This window comes from Rana temporaria, chromosome 1 (assembly GCF_905171775.1).
Source record: "Rana temporaria chromosome 1, aRanTem1.1, whole genome shotgun sequence".
NCBI lineage: Eukaryota > Metazoa > Chordata > Amphibia > Anura > Ranidae > Rana > Rana temporaria.
In genome coordinates, this window is record NC_053489.1 from 44,260,765 (window position 1) to 44,283,178 (window position 22,414).

General features: G+C 46.7%; 1 protein-coding gene across 1 annotated transcript in view; it reads left to right on the forward strand.

Moving 5' to 3' along the window:
• The first annotated feature begins 649 nt into the window (after positions 1-649).
• STARD6 (StAR related lipid transfer domain containing 6) overlaps positions 650-22,414 on the forward strand; it is a 42,954-nt gene continuing 21,189 nt past the window's right edge. Inside the window, exons 1-3 of the mRNA XM_040337168.1 lie at positions 650-713; positions 12,989-13,086; positions 13,168-13,217. Coding sequence (XP_040193102.1) covers positions 12,997-13,086; positions 13,168-13,217 — 140 coding nt within the window. The 5' untranslated portion in view covers positions 650-713; positions 12,989-12,996. The remainder of the gene's footprint in view (positions 714-12,988; positions 13,087-13,167; positions 13,218-22,414) is intronic.

Consider the following 22,414-nt stretch of genomic DNA (forward strand, 5'->3'; position numbering starts at 1 on the left):
CATGTTTATTTTGTAAAAAAACAAAACAAAAAAAAAAAAATTTTTTTTTGTGAGCTGCAGCTTTAAAAATGCAGCGGTAGCGTTTTTGAGCGTTTTTTAACGTCTGGCGTTTTTACAGCTCTACTCTGGAGCTTCAGAACGCCCTGGTCCTGCGTTTTTTTTACAGCTCAAAAACGCCTATGCCATTTGCAGCTCAAAAACGCCTATGTGGGCATGATGCCATAGAATAACATGGACAGGCGTTTTTAAGCTGTAAAAAACGCTCAGAAAAGTGGCTGTAAAAACGTCAGTGGAAATGAAGCCTTAAAAATAATTATATGTATTAAAAATAAAAAATGTTAAAAGCCATACAAAAGAAATAACAAAACATATCTAAAAAAAAAATAGATCTGAAGTTTGAAATTATAGATCCATTTCCTATCGATCAGAAAAGGAATCGCTCATTTATCAAAGCGTGTATGGCCACCATAGGGGATTAGGTTATTTTATGCCTGCAAAAAAAGGCAATTAAAAAGATGGGAATCTGGAAGACACAGGCAATTATATGGCCTCTCAGAGAGCAGTTGTACTTCCAGCTGCAGCTATCAACATCTCCACTTCCTGGCAGCTCTCCTCCAGTATGTTATGTCACCAGTCAGTCCCAGTGCAAAGTACAGAAGACGTGATCAGGGTCACAGCCATTGCTGCTTCTCTACAGGATCCCAGGCACCAAGGTAAGACTTGGCCAAGAGCGGCGCTCAACAGAGAGCCAAGTATGTCATGCCAAGACTCTGTTCATGGCTGGCATCCCATTCATACTGCAATTATATTACTCTGTGGCTGGGACTCACATCCTAATAGGGGCCATACACATAATGATCCGATCATAAAATATGATCAAATCTACGAATTATCAAACAGACAGACAATCATCGATGTTGAGCAAAAGCTAGAAAATTCAATTGTAGGAGATAGTAGATAATACATAAATATATATATATATATATATATATATATATATATATATATATATATATATATATCTATCTATCTATCTATCTATCTATCTATCTATCTATCTATCTATCTATCTATATATATATATATATATAGCAATAATAGTATGTTGCATCAAGTTATCTTTTTTTTTTTCATTATGGTTGTTTGAACGATTGTTCATTCTATTAATTTGCAGATTTAGGAGGTTTGACATATGATTAAAAAAAATAAAAAATGAAAGCAATGTTAAGTAAACAGCATTCAACAAATGCTAGCAAAATTTCGTTTTTATTCATACATACATACATACATAACATATAAAATATTTATTTGCACATAGAAATATCTATTTTAGAATCGCAGTTTAAAATGCCTATTGCTTAATTTGTAACAAAAAAATACATATCCGTTATTATATAGATACCTTTTTTAATAAAGTTTTTTTTATTTTTTTGTAGATTACAGCACAACATATGGGATTAGAATGGGTCGAATATACTATTTCAAAGTTGTTTTTAATAAATTTTGAGTATATCGTGCGATCATATCAAACTATTTTAATTAGTGCGTTGGAGCCTGCCCAATGTTCCAGTCGTATTTTTCTCCTAGACAGTAAAACTAATCTACAGTACGATCATATATAAAATCATTCTGTGTGTATGGCCGCCATTAGGATGGATATTAATATGATCAATTAATCATTCAATGCGATTAAAAATAATACGTTCTAAAAAAAAAAAAAAAAAGATATATACTTTATTTATTGGCGTATAACACTCACTTTTTTACCCTGAAAATAGAGGGTAAACTGTGCCTGCGTGTTATACGCAGGGGGCTTTGGAAAGTTATTTTCCTGAAACTTCCCTCTTAAAGTTAGGGTGCGTGTTATACGCCGATAAATACGGTAGATACATATATATATATATATATATATATATATATATATATCTATATAGATATATCTTGATCTATATAGCTATATTTATATATCTATATAGATATAGATAGATAGATAGATAGATAGATAGATAGATAGATAGATAGATATATATATATATATATATATATATATATATATATATATATATATCTCTATCAATAAGTGTATGTTGTATCAAATTATCTTTTTTTTTTTTTTTTATTCTGATTGTTTGAACGATTGTTCATTCTATTAATTTGCAGATTTAGGAGGTTTGACATATGATTAAAAAAAATAAAAAATGAAAGCAATGTTAAGTAAACAGCATTCAACAAATGCTAGCAACATTTTTTTATTCATACATACATAACATGTAAAATATTTATTTGTACATAGAAATATCTATTTAAGAATCACATTTTAAAATGCCTATTGCTTAATTTGTAACAAAAAATTCCTAGGGCCGGATTCAGATAGATTTGTCTATCTATCTGCTGGCGTAACGTATCTGCGATATCTGCGATACGTTACGCCGCCGTAAATTAGGGCGCAAGTTCTGTATTCAGAAAGGACTTGCTCCCTATGTTACGGCGGCGTAACGTATGTCGTCCGGCGTAAGCCCGCCTAATTCAAATGTGTTTGATGTAGGCGTGTTTTATCTAAATACGCTTTGACCCCACGTTTTTTACGTATTTTACAAACGGCGCATGCGACGTTCGTGAAAAAATCCCAGTGCGTATGCTCGAAATTACGCCGCAAAGCCTCATTGTTTTCAACGTGAACGTAACTTACGCAAAGCCCTATTCCCGAGCGACTTACGCAAACGACGTAACATTTTCAAAACTCGGCGCGGGAACGACGTCCATACTTAACATTAGCTACGCCTCATATAGCAGGGGTAACTTTACGCCGGAAAAAGCCTAACGTAAACGACGTAAAAAAATGCGCCGGCCGGATGTACGTTTCTGAATCGGCGTAAATACCTAATTAGCATATTCCTTGCGTAACTATACAGAAGCGCCACCTAGCGGCCAGCGTAAATATGCAGCCTAAGATACGACGGTGTAAGACACTTACACCGGTGGGATCTTAGGGGAATCTATGCGTAACTGATTCTCTGAATCAGTCGCATAGATACGACGGCCGGACTCAGAGATACGACGGCGTATCCGGAGATACGCCGTCGTATCTCGTATCTGAATCCGGCCCCTGGTGTACATATCCATTATTATAGAGATACCTTTTTTAATAAAGTTTTTTTTATTTTTTTTTGTAGATTGCAGCACAACATATGGGATTAGAATGGGTCGAATATATTATTTCAAACTTGTTTTTCATACATTTTGAGTATATCGTCCGATCATATCAAACTATTTTAATTAGTACGTTTGGATCCTTTTTTTTTTTATAATTCTTTATTTTATATATATCTCTTACCATATACAGAAAGTAAAATACAGCCATTTCGGTTTCATTTATGTCATAACGGCCCCTTTTTTTTTTTTTATCGCTTAACTGAATAACTAATGTTCCGCCTTCTCAAAATCTACACTCTATATCAAAACAATTCTCCCCTTCCTTGGCTCTAATATATTCTATACATATTCTCATTTCCCATAACTACCGCCTTTCGAGGGCGCGTCTTGACCGATGTAATGTAATCGTTTCCCTCCCATTCTCCCCCCCTCCCCACCCCCAAAAACAAAAACAAAAAAAAAGGAAAGGAAAAAACTGGAACCATTTCTCCCCTCTCTCAAGGATCCCCCATCCACCCCCCCTCCTAGTCCCCTCGCCCCTCATACTCAATATATGGGGTCCAAGTCCTCCAGTACTCCTCCTCTCGCTCCCTAAGACCCATAGTGAGATGTTCCATCAGCTGGATCTCATTTATTCTGCTAAGCCATTGTGCCGTTTGGATCCTGACCAATCTTCCAGTCGTATTTTTCTCCTAGACAGTAAAATTGATCTACAGGAAAAATCGCATATAAAATCGTTACGTGTGTATGGCCGCCATTAAGATGGATATTAATATGATCAATCAATTATTCATTTTTTTTTTAAATGAATAAAAGAATTGTAAACCACAAACCCTCCATTTCATTGATTTTGACCCTGGCAAATCAGTCGGCTGTGGGGGATTTTTGTCGATCATTTGTGGTCGATTGAACGAATATGTGCATGTGTGTCAGACAACTGATTATAATACAGATTGATTAAATGATTATTTTCAATAGATCTTTCTGATAGATCGTATTTTCTTGAACCAAAAACTTTATTAGAAGAAAATAAAGTGTGGCACATACAGAAATTGGTTCTAGCGTATACAGAGAGATCAAATGGTGCTCCAGACAAAGTAAAGATCGGACATACACTCACAGGGGTTGTATGGCAATAGATCATGGGCCAGATCCACGAAGAAGTTACGTTGGCGTATCTATTTATACGCCGTGTAACTTCTAGGTTGCTCCGGCGTATCTTTGTTTTGTATCCACAAAACAAGTAACGCCTAAAGCTGGGCTAGATCCGACTGACGTACGTCTGAGGCCCCATACACACCATAGAATCTATCCACAGATAAATCCAATCAAATGGGTTTCTGCGGATAGATTCTATGGTGTGTACACTCCGTCGGATATTTATCCGCAGATAAATCTCCCCTGGGATGGATTTTCAGCAGATGAATATTTGCTGACATGCTCAACAAATCCATCTGCTGAAGTCCATCCCAAAGGATGGATCCGCTCGTCTGTACAGACTCACCGGATCCATCCGTCCAAAGGGGTTCCCCGCACGCGTCGTAATGATTTGACGCATGCGTGGAATTCCTTATATGACAGCGTCGCGCCCGTCGCCGCGTCATAATAGCGGCGACGGCGCGACACGTCATCAGCAGAGGATTTCAGCGGGGATTTCAATGCGATGGTGTGTACACGCCATCGCATAGAAATCTTCTGAAATCCTCGAGAGGATTTATCCGCGGATACGGTCCGCTGGACCGTATCTGCGGATAAATCCTCTCGTGTGTATGGGGCCTCAGTAGGCCGTCGGATCTAAGGTGCATATTTACGCTGGCCGCTAGGTGGCGCTTCCGTTGATTTCTGCGTCGAGTATGCAAATTAGCTAGATACACCAATCCACAATACGTCCGCCCGGCACATTTTTTTACGTCGTTTACGTAAGGCTTTTTTCGGCGTAACGTTACCCCTGCTCTATGAGGCGTACGCAATGTTAAGTATGGACGTCGGGCCAGCGTCGAATTTTACGTCGTTTGCGTAAAACGTTCGCGAATAGGGCTTTGCGTAAATTACGTTCACGTCGTCTTCGCATTGAGCGGACGTAATTTAATTTGAAAATTTGATGTAATACCGAGCATGCGCCGCACTAAAAAAGCGTCATTTACGTGGGGTCAAGCTTATTTTACATAAAACACGCCCCCCTGTTCCTCATTTGATTTAGGCGCGCTTACGCCAGGAGATTTACGCTACGCCGCCGTAACTTTAGAGGCAAGTGCTTTGTGAATACAGCACTTGCCTCTCAAAGTAGTGGCGGCGTAGCGTAACTACGATACGCTACGCCTGCCTAAAATGATGCAGCGCTACGTGGATCTGGCCCCATATGTGTTGCATCATTCAATAATTTAATAGATAACAAATCTCTTTTTTTGTGATTGCTCGTGCCAAGATCGATCACATGCGATCACATCTTTGGAACAGCATACTTATTATTATGCTGTATTGCTGTTTTTTTCACCCACGGCAGATACAGTGCCTTGAAAAAGTTATCATACCCCTTGAGATTTTTCACATTTTGTCACGTTACAACCAAAAACGACAATATATTTTATTGGGATTTTATGTGATTGGCCAACACAAAGTGGCACATAATTGTGAAGTGGAAGGAAAATGATAAATGGTTTTCAATTTTTTTTTTTTTACAAATAAATATGTAAAAAGTGTGGGGGGCATTTGTATTCAGCTCCCCTGAGCAGGGGCGGACCATTTGGGCACTCAGGCACTGCCCGAGGGCCCCATGCCACTAGGGGGCCCCATCAGGGTTGCCAGCCTCAGTAAAACAGGGACAGTATGTAAAAAATCTGTGTTTTAAAAAAAATCCCAAGATTATAGCTGCCTCGCCTCTCCAGTACCTTTTCAGTGTGTGTGTGTGTGTGTATAATGTGTGTCTGTGCGTGTATCCTGTGTATGTGTGTATACTATGTGGCCCCATAATCTCCTATTGCCCAGGGGCCCCATGAGTTGTCAGTCCGCCCCGGAGTCAATACTTTGTAGAACCACCCTTCACTGCAATTACAGCTGCAAGTCTTTTTGGGGATGTCTCTACCAGCTTTGCACCTCTAGAGAGATATTTTTGCCCATTTTCCTTTTCAAAATAGCTCAAGCTCTGTCAGATTGGATGGAGAGCGTCTGTGATCAGCAATTTTCAAGTCTTGCCACAGATTCTCAATTGGATTTAGGTCTGGACTTTGACTGGGCCATTCTAACACATGAATATACTTTGATCTAAACCATTCCATTGTAGCTCTGGCTGTATGTTTAGGGTCGTTGTCCTGCTGGAATGTGAACCTCTGCCCCAGTCTTAAGTTTTGAAGACTCTAATGCCCGTACACACGATCGGAAATTCCGACAAGAAAAGCGTGGATTTTTTTTCAGACGGAATTTTGGCTCAAACTTGTGTTGCATACACACGGTCACTCCAAATTCCAACCGTCAAGAACGCGGTGACGTACAAAACAACGAGCCGAGAAAAATAACGTTTAATGATTCCAAGCATGCATGTTTTTTTTGTGCGTCGGAATTGCATACAGACGATTGGAATTTCCTCCATGAACTTTTTTAGTCTGAAAATTTGAGAACCAGCTCTCAAATATTTCTTGGCGGAAATTCCGACAGAAAAATTCAGATCAAAAGCTCACATCGGACTTTTCTTGTCTAAATTTTCGATCGTGTGTACGAGGCATAACAGGTTTTCATCTAAGGCCCCGTACACACGAGAGGATCGATCCGCTGAAATTGATCCGCAGATCGGTTTCAGCGGATAGATCCGCTGGTGTGTACGATCCAGCGGATATTTATCCGCGGATATATTTTGGGCCGACCGATTTCCAGCGGATAAAAATTTCTTAGCATGCTAAGAAATCTATCCGCTGGAATCGGCTCCAGACTCACCGGATCAATCCGTCCGAACACATCCCTCGCATGCGTCGTAATGATTCGACGCATGCGTGGATATCCTTATATGACAGCGTCGCGCACGTCGCCGCGTCATCATCGCGGCGACGGCGCGACACGTCACCGCGGACGAAATTCCGTGGGGATTTTGATCTCCTGGTTAGTAAAACCAGGAGATCAAAATCCGCCAGAGGATTTATCCGCGGATACGGTCCGGAGGACCGTTTCCGTGGATAAATCCTCTCGTGTCTACCCGGCATAAGATTGCCCTGTATTTGGCTCCATCCATCTTCCCATCAACTCTGACCAGCTTTCCTGTCCCTGCTAAAGAAAAGCATCCCCACAATATAATGCTGCCACCACCATGTTTCACAGTGGGGATGGTGTCTTCAGGGTGATGTGCAGTGTTGGTTTTCCGCCACACAGTGTTTTTCTTTTGAGCCAAAAAGTTCAATTTTGGTCTCATCTGACCAGAGCACCTTCTTCCACATGTTTGCTGTGTCCCCCACATGGCTTCTCACAAACTGCAAATGGGACTTCTTATGGCTTTCTTTCAACAATGGTTTTCTTCTTGCCAATCTTCCATAAAGTCCAGATTTGTGGAGAGCACGACTAATAGTTGTCCTGTGTACAGATTCTCCTACCTGAGCTGTGGATCTCTGCAGCTCCTCCAGAGTTACCATGGGCCTCTTGGCTGCTTCTCTTATTAATGCTCTCCTTGCCCGGCCTGTCAGTTTAGGTGGACGGCCATGTCTTGGTAGGTTTGCAGTTGTGCCATACTCTTTCCATTTTCAGATGAAGGATTGAACAGTGCTCCATGAAATATTCAAAGCTTGGGAGATTTTTTTATAACCTAACACCGCTTTCAACTTTTTCGCAACTTTATGCCAGTGACCTGTCTGGTGTGTTCCTTGGCCTTCTTGATGCTGTTTGTTCACTAAGGTTCTCTAACAAACCTCTGAGGGCTTCACAGAACAGCTCTATTTATACTGAGATTACATTACACACAGGTGGACTCTATTTACTAATTAGGTGACTTCTGAAGGCAAGTGGTTCCACTAGATTTTATTTATCAGAGTAAAGGGGGCTGAATACAAATGCACCCCACACTTTTCACATATTTATTTGTAAAAAAAAAAAAAAATGAAAACCATTGATCAGTTTCCTTCCGCTTCACAATTATGTGCCACTTTGTATTGGTCTATAACAGGGATATGCAGTTAGCGGAACTCCAGCTGTTGCAGAACTACAAGTCCCATGAGGCATGGCAAGACTTTGACCAACACAACCTTGACACCCAGAGGCATGATGGGACTTTTTGCAACAGTTGGAGGTCCGCTAATTGCATATCCCTGGTCTATCACATAAAATTCCAATTATATAGATTTTACATTTTTTTTGGTTGTAACGTGACAACATTTGGAAAATTTAAAAGGGTGTGAACACTTTTTCAACTCACTGTAGTGCTCTCTCGTAGGCAAGTTGGGAACTTTGGGCCAGATTCACATATCTTTGCGGCGGCGTAACGTATGTCCTTTACGTTACACCGCCGCAAGTTTTCAGCGCAAGTGCCTGATTCACCAAGCACTTGCGTTTAAACTTACGGCGGTGTAACGTAAAGCCGTCCGGCGCAAGCCCGCCTAATTCAAATTGGGCGTGTACCATTTAAATTAGGCGCGCTCCAGCGCTGAACGTTCTGCGCATGCTCCGTTCGCAATTTTCCCGCCGTGCTTTGCGCGAAATTACGGCGCCCCGACGTGTTTGTGAATGGCGATGTGCGTAACGTACTTACGCCAAAAAACAAAAAATTCAATTCGACGCGGGAACGACGGCCATAGTTTAACATGGCTGGTGTAAAGTTAAGCCATGAAAAAGCTGGCTTAACTTTGCGACGGGAAAAAACGACTTGCGACGACGTAACGCACGCGAGTAGCTTCGTGGATCGCCGTAAAAGCAAATTTGCATACCCGACGCTGGAAAACGACGCAAACTCCACCCAGCGGCGGCCGAAGTATTGCAGCCTAAGATCCGAAGGCGTACGAAGCCGTAAGCCTGTCGGATCTTAGCCAAATGCCATCGTATCTTGTTTGTGAATCACAAATAAAGATACGACGCGGCAAATTTGAAAATACGCTGCAGTATCAGTAGATACTCCGGCGTATTTCTTCTATGAATCTGGCCCTTTCTGTCTTAACCACTTAAGGACCGCCTAACGCCGATATACGTCGGCAGAATGGCACGGCTGGGCACAATCACGTACCTGTACGTGATTGTATAATGCCCAGCCGTGGGTCGCGGGCGCGCACCCGTGACCCGGTCCGAAGCTCCGTGACCGCGGGACTCGCGGACCCGATCGCCGCTGGAGTCCCGCGATCGGTCCCCGGGGCTGAAGAACGGGGAGAGCCGTGTGTAAACACAGCTTCCCCGTTCTTCACTGTGGCGCTGTCATCGATCGTGTCATCCCTTATATAGGGAATCACAATCGATGATGTCACACCTACAGCCACACCCCCCTACAGTTGTAAATACACATGAGGTCACACATAACCCCATCAGCGCCCCCTAGTGGTTAACTCCCAAACAGCAATTGTCATTTTCACAGTAAACAATGCATTTTAAATGCATTTTTTGCTGTGAAAATGAAAATGGTCCCAAAAATGTGTCAAAATTGTCCGAAGTGTCCGCCATAATGTCGCAGTCACGAAAAAAATCGATGATCGCCGCCATTAGTAGTAAAAAAAAAAATTTTTTATAAAAATGCAATAAAACTATCCCCTATTATGTAAACGCTATAAATTTTGCGCAAACCAATCGATAAATGCTTATTGCGATTTTTTTCACCAAAAATAGGTAGAAGAATACGTATCGGCCTAAACTGAGTTTTTTTATATATTTTTGGGGGATATTTATTATAGCAACAAGTAAAAAATATAGATTTTTTTTCAAAATTGTCGCTCTATTTTTGTTTATAGCGCAAAAAATAAAAACCACAGAGGCGATCAAATACCACCAAAAGAAAGCTCTATTTGTGTGGGAAAAAAGGACACTAATTTTGTTTGGGAGCCACGTCGCACGACCGCGCAATTGTCAGTTAAATCGACGCAATGCCAAATCGCAAAAAGGGGCCAGGTCCTTTAGCTGCATTTTGGTCCGGGTCTTAAGTGGTTAATGAAAAACATGCGACCAGCATAGGAAATAGCCTAATAACGATCGTCATTTACACAGAACAAATGTACGCACACTGGGCAAACTGCTATACTATTTTCTTGTTATATAAATATCACCCTAGGTAAAATAATTTGGTGCCCTTTAGTATAGAAATATATATTTATTTTGGAAATTGGAGCACTTTTCCACATTCGACAATCTTCGTTATTCCCCCCCCCCCCCCAATCTTCCACATTTAAAAAGCAGAAAAGTAAGTGTAAAAAGAGCATAGTAAGCTTCTAGTGAGTGTCAATGACCGATAGGCAGCGTACTGTTGTGTGTCTGATGTCTATCTATGGGCTCTACGGGTTCACAGACCAGTTGTATCTACTGATAAGGGTATTTCATGGTCAATGCTTTTGGAGGGGGGGGGGGTGGGGGCTACAAGAATAGTTTTGCAATGCAGCATTTGGAGGACTGAAACTCATTCTTCTGGAGTCTTTACAGAAAACTATAAAGACTGCTACTATCTGGACACAAGAGGGATTGGCCGGGCCAACCAAATCTGACATATGTACTATGGAATAACAATTTGTATAAATACTAGAGGTGCACCGAAATGGAAATTTCCGAACCGAAACCGAAATAAAAAAAAATGTCAGGCCGAAACCGAAAATGACTATTTTTTTTTCTTTTTTAATAATTGTATGTTAAAACACCACCCCCACCTTCTGCCACCACCACCTCCTGCCCCCACCACCCCCTGCCACCATCACCTCCTGCCAGCTCTTGCCGCCATCACCTCCTGCTCTCGCCACCACCTCCTGCCACAATCGGCTCTTGCCACCATCACCTCCTGCCCCACCAGCTCCTGCCAGCATTACCTCACCCACCTCCTGCCACTGTGCCACCATTACCTTCTTCCACCATCACCTCCTGCCCCCACCACCCCCTGCCACCATCACCTCCTGCCAGCTCTTGCCGCCATCACCTCCTGCTCTCGCCACCACCTCCTGCCACAATCGGCTCTTGCCACCATCACCTCCTGCCCCACCAGCTCCTGCCAGCATTACCTCACCCACCTCCTGCCACTGTGCCACCATTACCTTCTTCCACCATCACCTCCTGCCCCCTGCCACCATCACCTCCTGCCAGCTCTTGCCGCCATCACCTCCTGCTCTCGCCACCACCTTCTGCCACAATCGGCTCTTGCCACCATCACCTCCTGCCCCACCAGCTCCTGCCAGCATTACCTCACCCACCTCCTGCCACTGTGCCACCATTACCTTCTTCCACCATCACCTCATGCCCCCACCACCTCCTGCCACCATCATCTACTGCCACCACCAGCTTCTTTATTACCTTAAAGCTGGGCTGTGCTGGACATGGCTGGGCTCTGTGCTGTGCTGGCCCCTGTGCTGGGCTCTGCTGGACTGGATTGTCACTGCTCCATCCTCTGCCTATGGCGAGTGCACTGCACGAGCCAACGAGTGTCACTGCCAAAGTGTCCCTCCTGAGTCCTCCTGACTCGATCGGCTATTCAAAAATGGCGCCGGATGGATGCCCGAAGCCGGCCGGGCTCGGGAAAGCTCGTATCCGCTCGGCCAGGTGGCGCATAAGCAGATACGTAATGGCGACACCCGGCGCCATTTTTGTATAGCCGATCTAGTCAGGAGGACCCAAGAGGCAGTGACACTCGTTGACTCGTGCAGAGGACGGAGCCGTGACAGCCCAGCAACCATTTTTTTTACGGGCACCAGATGCCCATATCGGCAATTTTAAAGCTGTTTCGGCACGTCGCCAAAACAGCTGTTTTCAGGAGATATGTATCGGCACCGATATATCGGTGCATCCCTAATAAATACAGCTATTCTGTGAAGCCTGCAGAGGTTTGTTACAGAACATTAGTGAATAAACAGCATCATGAAGGCCAAGGAACACACCAGACAGGTCAGGGATAACGTTGTGGAGAAGTTTAAAGCAGGGTTAGGTTATAAAAAAATATCCCAAGCTTTGAACATCTCACAGAGCACTGTTCAATCCATCATCTGCAGGCAATGCGCCTCTGCAGCGGTATAGCCGCGGTTTCCCATTGCTTTCAATGCAGGAGCGGTAAACACACCGCTCCTCTCACCGCTCCAAAGATGCGGCTAGCGGGACTTTTGGAGTGGTCCTGCTAGTGCACCACTCCAGTGTGAAAGCTCTCGGGGTTTTCACACTGGAGACACAGCAGTTTTGGGTTGATTTGCAGGTGCTATTTTTAGCGCAATAGCGCCTGCAAACCGCTCCAGTGTGAAAGGGGCCTAAGTCGGATTTTCCGTCGAAAAAAAATAAATTAATGAAGAAGTTCGATTTTTTTTACATTTTTTTATTGGATATGTTTTATAGCAGAAAGTAAAATGTTTTTTTTTTTCAAAATTGGCAGCCTTTTTTTGTTTATAGCGCAAAAAATAAAAACCGCAGAGGTGATAAAATACCACCAAAAGTAAGGTCTATTTCTGGGAAAAGAAGGTCATCAATTTTAACTGGTTACAGCGTCGCACAACGGTGTAATTGTCAGTTAATGTAATGCAGTACCGTATCGCTGTATCGCAAAAAATGGCCTGTTTAGGACGGGGGGGTAAACCTTCCGGAGGGCAAGTGGTTAAGTGTAGTGTTTTTATCATTTTGCCCGGATTACTTTAGTCGGTTTATATTGTGTTTAGTGTTCTTTATTTGTCTATTATATGTTATATTTAAAGTTCCCTATATTTTTAGCATTCCAGGATGGATTATAAGAAGATAGCGGATGAGATTTCCCAGAAGATTTTATCCTATAGTGAGGATACCTCGGGCTGGAAAGTGGCCAAATCTACAGTGAGTTCAGATCATTCTGATGAGAAAAATACATAATTTCCCCAGGAAATAATGTCTAATGCGGTATATTGTTCCTCCTAGAATGATATCGTTGTTTCATGGAAACCGTCCACCGAATACTCAGGAAATATGTAAGTAATGACAATCAGAGGTCCAAGGATGGGATCTGTACCAGTGGAGGCTGGTGCTCCAAATTTTTTGGGGGCAATTTTTTGACACTGTGCCCCCCCATGCCCGCTCGCCGTCTGCCCGGCACTTACCCTGGCGGCCCAGACAGCGGGTGACGGTGGCGAGCTGGGGGACCTTGCAGTCCCTCGCAGACGGCTGGTGCTCGAATTTTTTGGGGGGTGCGCTAACAAACACTGTGCCCATCGAACGCAGCCACTGTGCCCATCGAACGCAGCCACTGTGCCCATCGAACGCAGCCACTGTGCCCATCGAAAGCAGCCACTGTGCCCATCGAACGCAGCCACTGTGCCCATCGATTGCAGCCACTGTGCCCATCAAAAGTTGCCACTGTGCCCCCCTGCCAGCTCGCCGTCTGCCCGGCAATTACCCTGGCGGCTCAGGCAGTGGGTGACGGTGGCGAGCTGGGGGACCTTGCAGATAATGACGGCTGGTGCTCCAATTTTTTGGGGGGTGCGCAAACAAACTGAAAGATTCTGAAAAAAAAACACATCAATTGCAGCCTCAGTGTGCCCATCAAATGCAGCCACTGTGCCATCAAACGCAGCCACTGTGCCCATCAAACGCAGCCACTGTGCCCATCAAACGCAGCCACTATGCCCATCAAATGCAGCCACCGTGCTCATCAATTGCAGCCACTGTACCCATCAAAAGTTGCCACTGTGCCCCCCGCCCGCTCGCCGTCTGCCCGGCACTTACCCTGGCGGCTCAGGCAGCGGGTGACGGCAGCGAGCTGGGGGACCTTGCAGCAGGTCAGGCACGGCGAGCTGTGTCCTCCAAGCGTCTCCTTCCCTCCTCCTGATAGGTGTCCAATCACAGCGCGTGTCTTTCAGCCAATCAGGTGACAGGTATTAGACCTGCGCTTCCTGCTTGGCAGGGAGGCGGTTCAGTGTTAGAAAAGGGAATATTCATTCACTTTACTAACACACCTGGGTGGACTGCGAGCGCAATGCTTTACACTCCGAATTCACCTTTTTTTGAACCCTATTAGAGCCTATGGCTCCAATCAGGTGCTTCAAAAATACACCCCTCACTGCTGTAATTCAGGCGCCCGACACGCGGAAAGGGTCCGGATGCCTGAATAGGAGGTGGCGGCGGCAGCCATGGATAGATTAGTCATAGAGGGGGTAGTTGGAGAGAGGGGTAGCGCCCTTAATTGACGCACCGCCACTGCTCTGTACTGCAAATCATTACATTGGACAGGAATTCCCTATTAACCAATTGTGGACCACCCGCCCACAATGTACGGTGGATGGGCGCCTGGTGTAGGCAAAGTGGCGTACCCATAAGTTGCTGCGTGTCCCCGCCTTGTGGACACTCACTGTGATTGTACACTGTGGGAGTCTGTCAGCAGATCCCAGCCAGCGATTCACGGCCAGGACCTGCTGATCGACTGTGTCCAGAGGGAACGATCTCTCTGTTTCTTATCCCTGCAAAGAATCAAAGGTGTAATGCAAGGGGGGCAGAGGACACTACTGTGGGGAGAGGCAGAGAACACTACTGTGGGGGGAGGCAGAGGACACTACTGTGGGGGGAGGCAGAGGACACTACTGTGGGGGGAGGCAGAGGACACTACTGTGGGGGGAGGCAGAGGACACTACTGTAGGGGGAGGCAGAGGACACTACTGTGGTGGGAGGCAGAGGACACTACTGTGGTGGGAGGGCAGCGCCCTTAATTGACGCCCTCCACTGCTCTGTACTGCAAATCATTACATTGGACAGGAATTCCCTATTAACCAATTGTGGAACACCCTCCCACAATGTACTGTGGATGGGCGCCTGGTGTAGGCAAAGTGGCATACCCATAAGTTGCTGCGCGTCCCCCCCCCCCCCCCCCATTGTCGACACTCACTGTGACTGTACACTGCGGGAGTCTGTCAGCAGATCCCAGCCAGCGATTCACGGCCAGCACCTGCTGATCGACTGTGTCCAGAGGGAGCGATCTCTCTGTTTCTTATCCCTGCAAAGAATCAAAGGTGTAATGTAAGGGGGGCAGAGGACACTACTGTGGGGAGAGGCAGAGAACACTACTGTGGGGAGAGGCAGAGAACACTACTGTGGGGGGAGGCAGAGGACACTACTGTGGGGGGAGGCAGAGGACACTACTGTGGGGAGAGGCAGAGGACACTACTGTGGGGAGAGGCAGAGAACACTACTGTAGGGGGAGGCAGAGGATACTACTGTGGTGGGAGGCAGAGGACACTACTGTGGTGGGAGGCAGAGGACACTACTGTGGTGGGAGGCAGAGGACACTACTGTGGTGGGAGGCAGAAGACACTACTGTGGGGGGGAGGCAGAGGACACTACTGTGGTGAGAGGCAGAGAACACTACTGTGGGGGGAGGCAGAGGACACTACTGTGGGGGGAGGCAGAGGACACTACTGTGGGGGGAGGCAGAGGACACTACTGTGGTGGGAGGCAGAGGACACTACTGTGGTGGGAGGCACAGGACACTACTGTGGTGGGAGGCACAGGACACTACTGTAGGGGGGAGGCACAGGACACTACTGTAGGGGGAGGCAGATGACACTACTGTGGGGAGAGGCAGAGAACACTACTGTAGGGGGAGGCAGAGGACACTACTGTGGGGGGGGGCAGAGGACACTACTGTGGGGGGGGGCAGAGGACACTACTGTGGGGGGAGGCAGAGGACACTACTGTGGGGGGAGGCAGAGGACACTACTGTGGGGGGAGGCAGAGGACACTACTGTAGGGGGAGGCACAGGACACTACTGTAGGGGGAGGCACAGGACACTACTGTAGGGGGAGGCAGAGGACACTACTGTAGGGGGAGGCAGAGGACACTACTGTAGGGGGAGGCAGAGGACACTACTGTAGGGGGAGGCAGAGGACACTACTGTGGTGGGAGGCAGAGGACACTACTGTGGGGAGAGGCAGAGAACACTACTGTGGGGGGAGGCAGAAGACACTACTGTGGGGGGAGGCAGAGAACACTACTGTGGGGGGAGGCAGAGGACACGACTGTAGAAGGAGGCAGAGGACACGACTGTAGGGAGAGACAGAGGACACTACTTGTTATACCCTCTGTGTTGTGAGGGACACAAGACTCTGGTCTGGAACAATGGATGTTTATTCAGTACAGACTGTACACTGGAACATGCATCTCAGGACAATACATATCTCTGCTTCCTACATGTGGTCTCTCTAAGATGGCTACTATGCCCCTTGACCCTTGTCATCACTGCTGGGTGGAGCCAGCCTTAAAGTGTGGAACTCTTCAGGTATAACACTACTGTGGGGGGAGGCACATGACACTACTGTAGGGGGAGGCACAGGACACTACTGTAGGGGGAGGTAGAGGACACTACTGTAGGGGGAGGCAGAGGACACTACTGTAGGGGGAGGTAGAGGACACTACTGTGGGGGGAGGCAGAGGACACTACTGTAGGGGGAGGCAGAGAACACTACTGTGGGGGGAGGCAGAGGACACTACTGTAGGGGGAGGCAGAGGACACTACTGTGGGGGGGGGCAGAGGACACTACTGTGGGGGGGGCAGAGGACACTACTGTGGGGGGAGGCAGAGGACACTACTGTGGGGGGAGGCAGAGGACACTACTGTGGGGGGAGGCAGAGGACACTACTGTAGGGGGAGGCACAGGACACTACTGTAGGGGGAGGCACAGGACACTACTGTAGGGGGAGGCAGAGGACACTACTGTAGGGGGAGGCAGAGGACACTACTGTAGGGGGAGGCAGAGGACACTACTGTAGGGGGAGGCAGAGGACACTACTGTGGTGGGAGGCAGAGGACACTACTGTGGGGAGAGGCAGAGAACACTACTGTGGGGGGAGGCAGAAGACACTACTGTGGGGGGAGGCAGAGAACACTACTGTGGGGGGAGGCAGAGGACACGACTGTAGAAGGAGGCAGAGGACACGACTGTAGGGAGAGACAGAGGACACTACTTGTTATACCCTCTGTGTTGTGAGGGACACAAGACTCTGGTCTGGAACAATGGATGTTTATTCAGTACAGACTGTACACTGGAACATGCATCTCAGGACAATACATATCTCTGCTTCCTACATGTGGTCTCTCTAAGATGGCTACTATGCCCCTTGACCCTTGTCATCACTGCTGGGTGGAGCCAGCCTTAAAGTGCCAGTACATGTGGAACTCTTCAGGTATAACACCTTCCATCCATCCCTAAGAAAAAAACAAAAACAAAAAAAAACACAACAAAACAATAACAGGCACAAAACATGAACTGATAACTGTCCAATAACAGTCCTCCAAACACAGGAGAATTACGGGACTTCAAGCTTCCAGGAACAGTTGCTGGGTTAATATGTCATCTGATCACTTCCGTCGGCCCCGTCGAAAGTCTCGTAACCGCTCTTGCAACTGAAACCGGTCAGGAGGGCGACAGTGTCATTGAGGCCGGGCATCCAGCGATTCGGGCCCGGAGGAAACAGGGCTGGCCGGAATGGGTACCGGCAGGGCCAAGAAGGGATCCCCCAGCTCAGAGGGTAAACAGACCTCCGGACCAGAGCTGGAGGGCTCTGTTGGAGCTGAGTTCAAAAGTTCAGAGTCCCCGCAATCATCAGTCTCTGTGCATCCTGATTCGCTGGGAGCAGATCCTTGAGACACTGGTGGTTCAGCCGGCATCAGGGATTCGGGCAGTTGAGAACGAGGACGCAGTTGGTCCGCATGACGTCTGCAAATGAAACCATCTTCCAGGCGGACCTTGTACATCTTGGGTCCCAAGGTCTCTGCAATGACAGCAGGAAGCCAACGGGTGTTGGAAGCCCCATAAGATCGGGCCCATACCTTTTGTTGGGCTGTGAATCGGGGGAGCTCGTTGTGTTTGACCATTTTGTCTTGGGACTGTAGTACATGTTCCTGGACTGTTTGAGGGCGGAGCATATCCAAAACAGTCCATGGCTGCCGCCCCAGAAGGAGTTCTGCTGGAGTTTTCCCAGTGGTTGCATGTGGTGTGTTTCTGTAAGCAGAAAGGAAGGAGTCCAGCTGCTGGGGTGACAGGGACTGTTGTTTACTTGCAGCCACTGTAGCTTTGAAATAGCGTTTAAAAGTCTGCACAAAGCGCTCTGCTTGACCATTTGTAGCCGGGTGGTAAGGTGCGGTCAACTCGTGCTTGATGTTGTGGGCAGTCAGGAAACGCTGAAACTCCTGACTGGTGAATTGTGCACCGTTGTCTGTGACGATTTCTCTGGGGTATCCAAACGTAGCAGCGAGATGTAACAGTATGGAAACCGTTGCCTTAGTCGTTGGCTGAGTAACAGGAATGACCTCAGGCCACTTTGAATGGGCGTCCACTATGATCAAGAAGGTGTGTCCTCTGATCGGGCCTGCAAAGTCCAAGTGTAGGCGAAACCAAGGAACCGTGGGCCAAGTCCAGGGCTGGACGCACCCTCGAGGAGGGTCTCTTGCCATTTGTGCACATCCAGCACAAGCATTCACATATGTTGTGATATCTGAGTCTAGGTTTGGCCACCACACATAGCCTCTGGCCTTTTGTTTCATACGTGTGCTCCCGGGATGACCAGTATGTAGCAAGTCCAGAATGTGTCTCCGGAGGGTCTGTGGAATGATCACTCGGTCTCCCCATAAAACACAGTTGCCAGCCACAGTTAATTCCATACGCCTACGGAAATAAGGTTCATACTCCTGTGTGACAGTTGCAGGCCAACCGGACCGTACCCAGGAGAGTATTGTTTTCAGAAAGGTATCCTTGGTTGTATGGGCTGCTATCTCCCCAGAAGACAAGAAGGACAGGCTGGTGTAACGACAACTCTTGACCGGTGGAGAAGAGTCCATGGACCTCCCTGTCAGTCGGGACATAGCGTCCGCATTAGCATTGGCATCATGACCACGATACTGAATTTTGTAGCTGTATGCCCCCAAGAATAGGGCATAGCGTTGGAGGCGGGCCGCAGTAGTCTGGGAGATGCCTTTGTCAGGGCTAAAGATCTGAAGGAGTGGTTTATGGTCCGTCAGTATGGTGAATTCCCTACCATACAGGTAAAGATGAAACTTCTTAATTGCCCATATCAGCGCAAGTGCCTCTTTGTCAATGTGTGAGTAATTGCTTTCTGCTTTTGTCAAAGACCTGGAGGCAAATGCCACTGGTTTTTCTGACCCATCTGGTAAGATGTGAGATAGTACCGCCCCCAGACCATAGGGTGAGGCATCACAAGCCAAGGTGAGAGGCTTCTGGAGGTCATAGTGCACAAGGATGCGTGACGCCAACAGCTTCCGCTTAGAAACTTCAAAAGCACGTTGGCATGCAGCCGACCAGTCCCATCTGGAGTGTTTCTCCAAAAGCTTGTTCAACGGAAACAAGGTGTGTGCCAGATCTGGCAGGAATTTGTGGTAATAGTTCAGCAAGCCAAGGTATGATCGCAGCTGCTGGACGTTGGTTGGGGCTGGAGCTTTGACTAAAGCATCAACCTTGGCTTCCGTGGTGTGTATACCTTCTGCATCCACAAGGTGGCCACAAAACTCCAATTTAGGCACCATGAATTGGCATTTTGCTAAGTTCACTTTCAGACCCTGTTCTTGGAGTCTCGCCAACACAAGCTCCACATTTTGCTTGTGTTCCTGGTCGGTCCGTCCTGTAATGAGCATGTCATCTAGCAGGCACTGAGTGAAAGGAATGTCCGCCAAAATCTCGTCCATTTTTCGTTGCCAAATGGCTGGTGCAGAGGCTACCCCAAACACCATCCGATTATATTGATACAGTCCCTTGTGGGTGTTGATGGTCAGAAACTTGCGGGAAGAAGGATGGACCTCAAACTGTAAATATGCTTGTTTGAGATCAAGCTTGGTGAACTTTTGACCTCCTGCAAGAGAGGCAAAAATGTCATCTACTCTGGGTAGGGGATACTGGTCTATTTCCAGTTGAGAGTTCAGTGCCATGCAGAAATCGCCACAAATGCGCAAGTCCCCATTCGATTTCTTTACCGGTACAACTGGTGATGCCCACTCGCTGTGCTCTACCTTTGAGATGACACCTTGTTCCTCCAGCCGACTTAGTTCTGCTTCCACACCTGCTCGGAGTGCGAAAGGTACTGTCCGAGCTTTGAAGAACTTAGGCTGAGCGTTGGGTTTCAGCTTGAGTCTCACACAGTCATGCTTTATTTTTCCCAACTGGTCATCAAAAATATTTGGGAACCGCTGCTTCAGGGACACCACCCATCCCTCATTATCTCCTAATGGAATTGTAACGGTGTTACAGGGACTTATGGCGATGTCTGGCATACCAAAGTGAGCAATCCAGTCTCTCCCAAAGAGAGGGGGTCCCCTATTTTCTAGGATATATAATGGCAGTCTCTTTGTCTGACCCTTGTACAATACCTGTACTTTTGCGTAACCCAGTGGGTGGAGTATCTGTTTTGAGTATGTCTGCAGTTTGATTGGTGTTGGGCGGACAGTTTTTCGGGTCTGAAGTTGTCTCCATTGTTTCTGGGTGATAACTGAAACTGCTGCTCCTGTGTCTACATCCATCTTGAATGAATGAATGAATGAAAAATTTATATAGCGCGGCACATGCGAACTGAATCGCCTCTGGGCGCTTGTTGTTTGTGTCTCGTGCCTTTCAGAAAAGCAGGGTTTTGATCTGCCTTCTGAAAGACAGGTGGTTTTGCTCCAACCGAATGCTGGTTGGTAAAGCATTCCAAAGCCTGGGGCCCTGGAGAGCAAACCTTCTTTCTCCTTTGGACTTGTATTTGGTTTTAGGAACCTTGACCAGATTTTGGTCGGTGGATCGCAGAATGCGGTTGCAATTGTGCGGTTTGATCTTGTCGCATAGATATCTAGGAGCCTTCCCATGGATGCACTTATGTGTCAGGCAGAGTGCTTTGAATGCAATTCTGTCTTTCACTGGCAACCAGTGAAGGGATCTCAGTGAAGGTGAGATTGATTCCCAAGATTTTTTCCCAGTCACCAGTCTAGCGGCCGTATTCTGTACGACTTGAAGACGAGCGATTTGGTACTTGGGTAGCCCGAGGTAAAGGGCATTAGCATAGTCCAGTCTGGAATTCACGATAGTTCCCACCACGACTGCTACGTCTTCTTTGGGGATAAATGGAATCAGTCTGCGTAGTAGGCGCATCAAATGGTGCGCCCCGCTGACTACTGACCCTATTTGTGCGTCCATTGTCATGAAGGTGTCAAACGTGACTCCCAGACTTTTGACTTTGGAGCTAGGGGAGATGATTTGTCCCAGGATGGGAGATGGTGTCCAGTTTGTTGTCGGTTGTTTCTTCCGACTGGCATCGAAGATAAAGAGTTCTGTTTTAACACTATTGAGTTTGAGATAACTCTTAGTCATCCAGTTTTCTATTGAAGAGAGACATTTCTCTAATCTGAGATGATGATCCTTTTTATGGCAGATGCGAAAATACAACTGCGTGTCGTCTGCATAAGAGTGATAGAGTAGTTCATGGCTACTGATAATATCAAAGAGAGGACGAAGATAGATATTAAACAGCACCGGTGATAGGGGGGATCCTTGGGGGACCCCACATGACACCGTGCGTTTTTCTGACGTGAAGGATCCCAGTTTCACTGTTTGTGATCGGTTTCCGAGAAAAGAGGAGAACCATGGTAAGGCATCTTCTGAGACTCCGGCGACTTCTGTTAGTCGTCTCAGTAGCAATTTATGGTCTACTGTGTCAAAAGCTGCGCTTAGGTCCAGCAGAACCAGGAGACACGATTCTCCTTCGTCTGCGGCCTCGAGCGCATCGTCCCATATTTTCAGTAAGGCCGTTTCTGTCCCGTGTCCGGGACGGAACCCGGATTGAAATGGATCGAGTAGGTTGTGGGTGTCCAGATGCTGTTGCAGCTGATTTACCACCACTTTCTCCATTATCTTGGACAGAGCATTTAGACTTGTTATGGGACGGCGGTGAGTTGGGTCCATAGGATCCAAATTAGGTTTTTTCAAGATCGGCAGGATTGTGCCCTCTTTCAGCAGGGAAGGCACTATGCCTTCCTTAAATGACTGATTTATAAGCTGCGTGATCGGAGGCGCCAGGATGTCGGCACATTCCTTCAGTAGCTTGGTGGGAATGATGTCATTGGGTGCTGTGCTGTTGCGCAGCGCACCAATGAATTTTTTTGTGGTATCGATGGAGATGGGTTCCAAAGTGAACTTA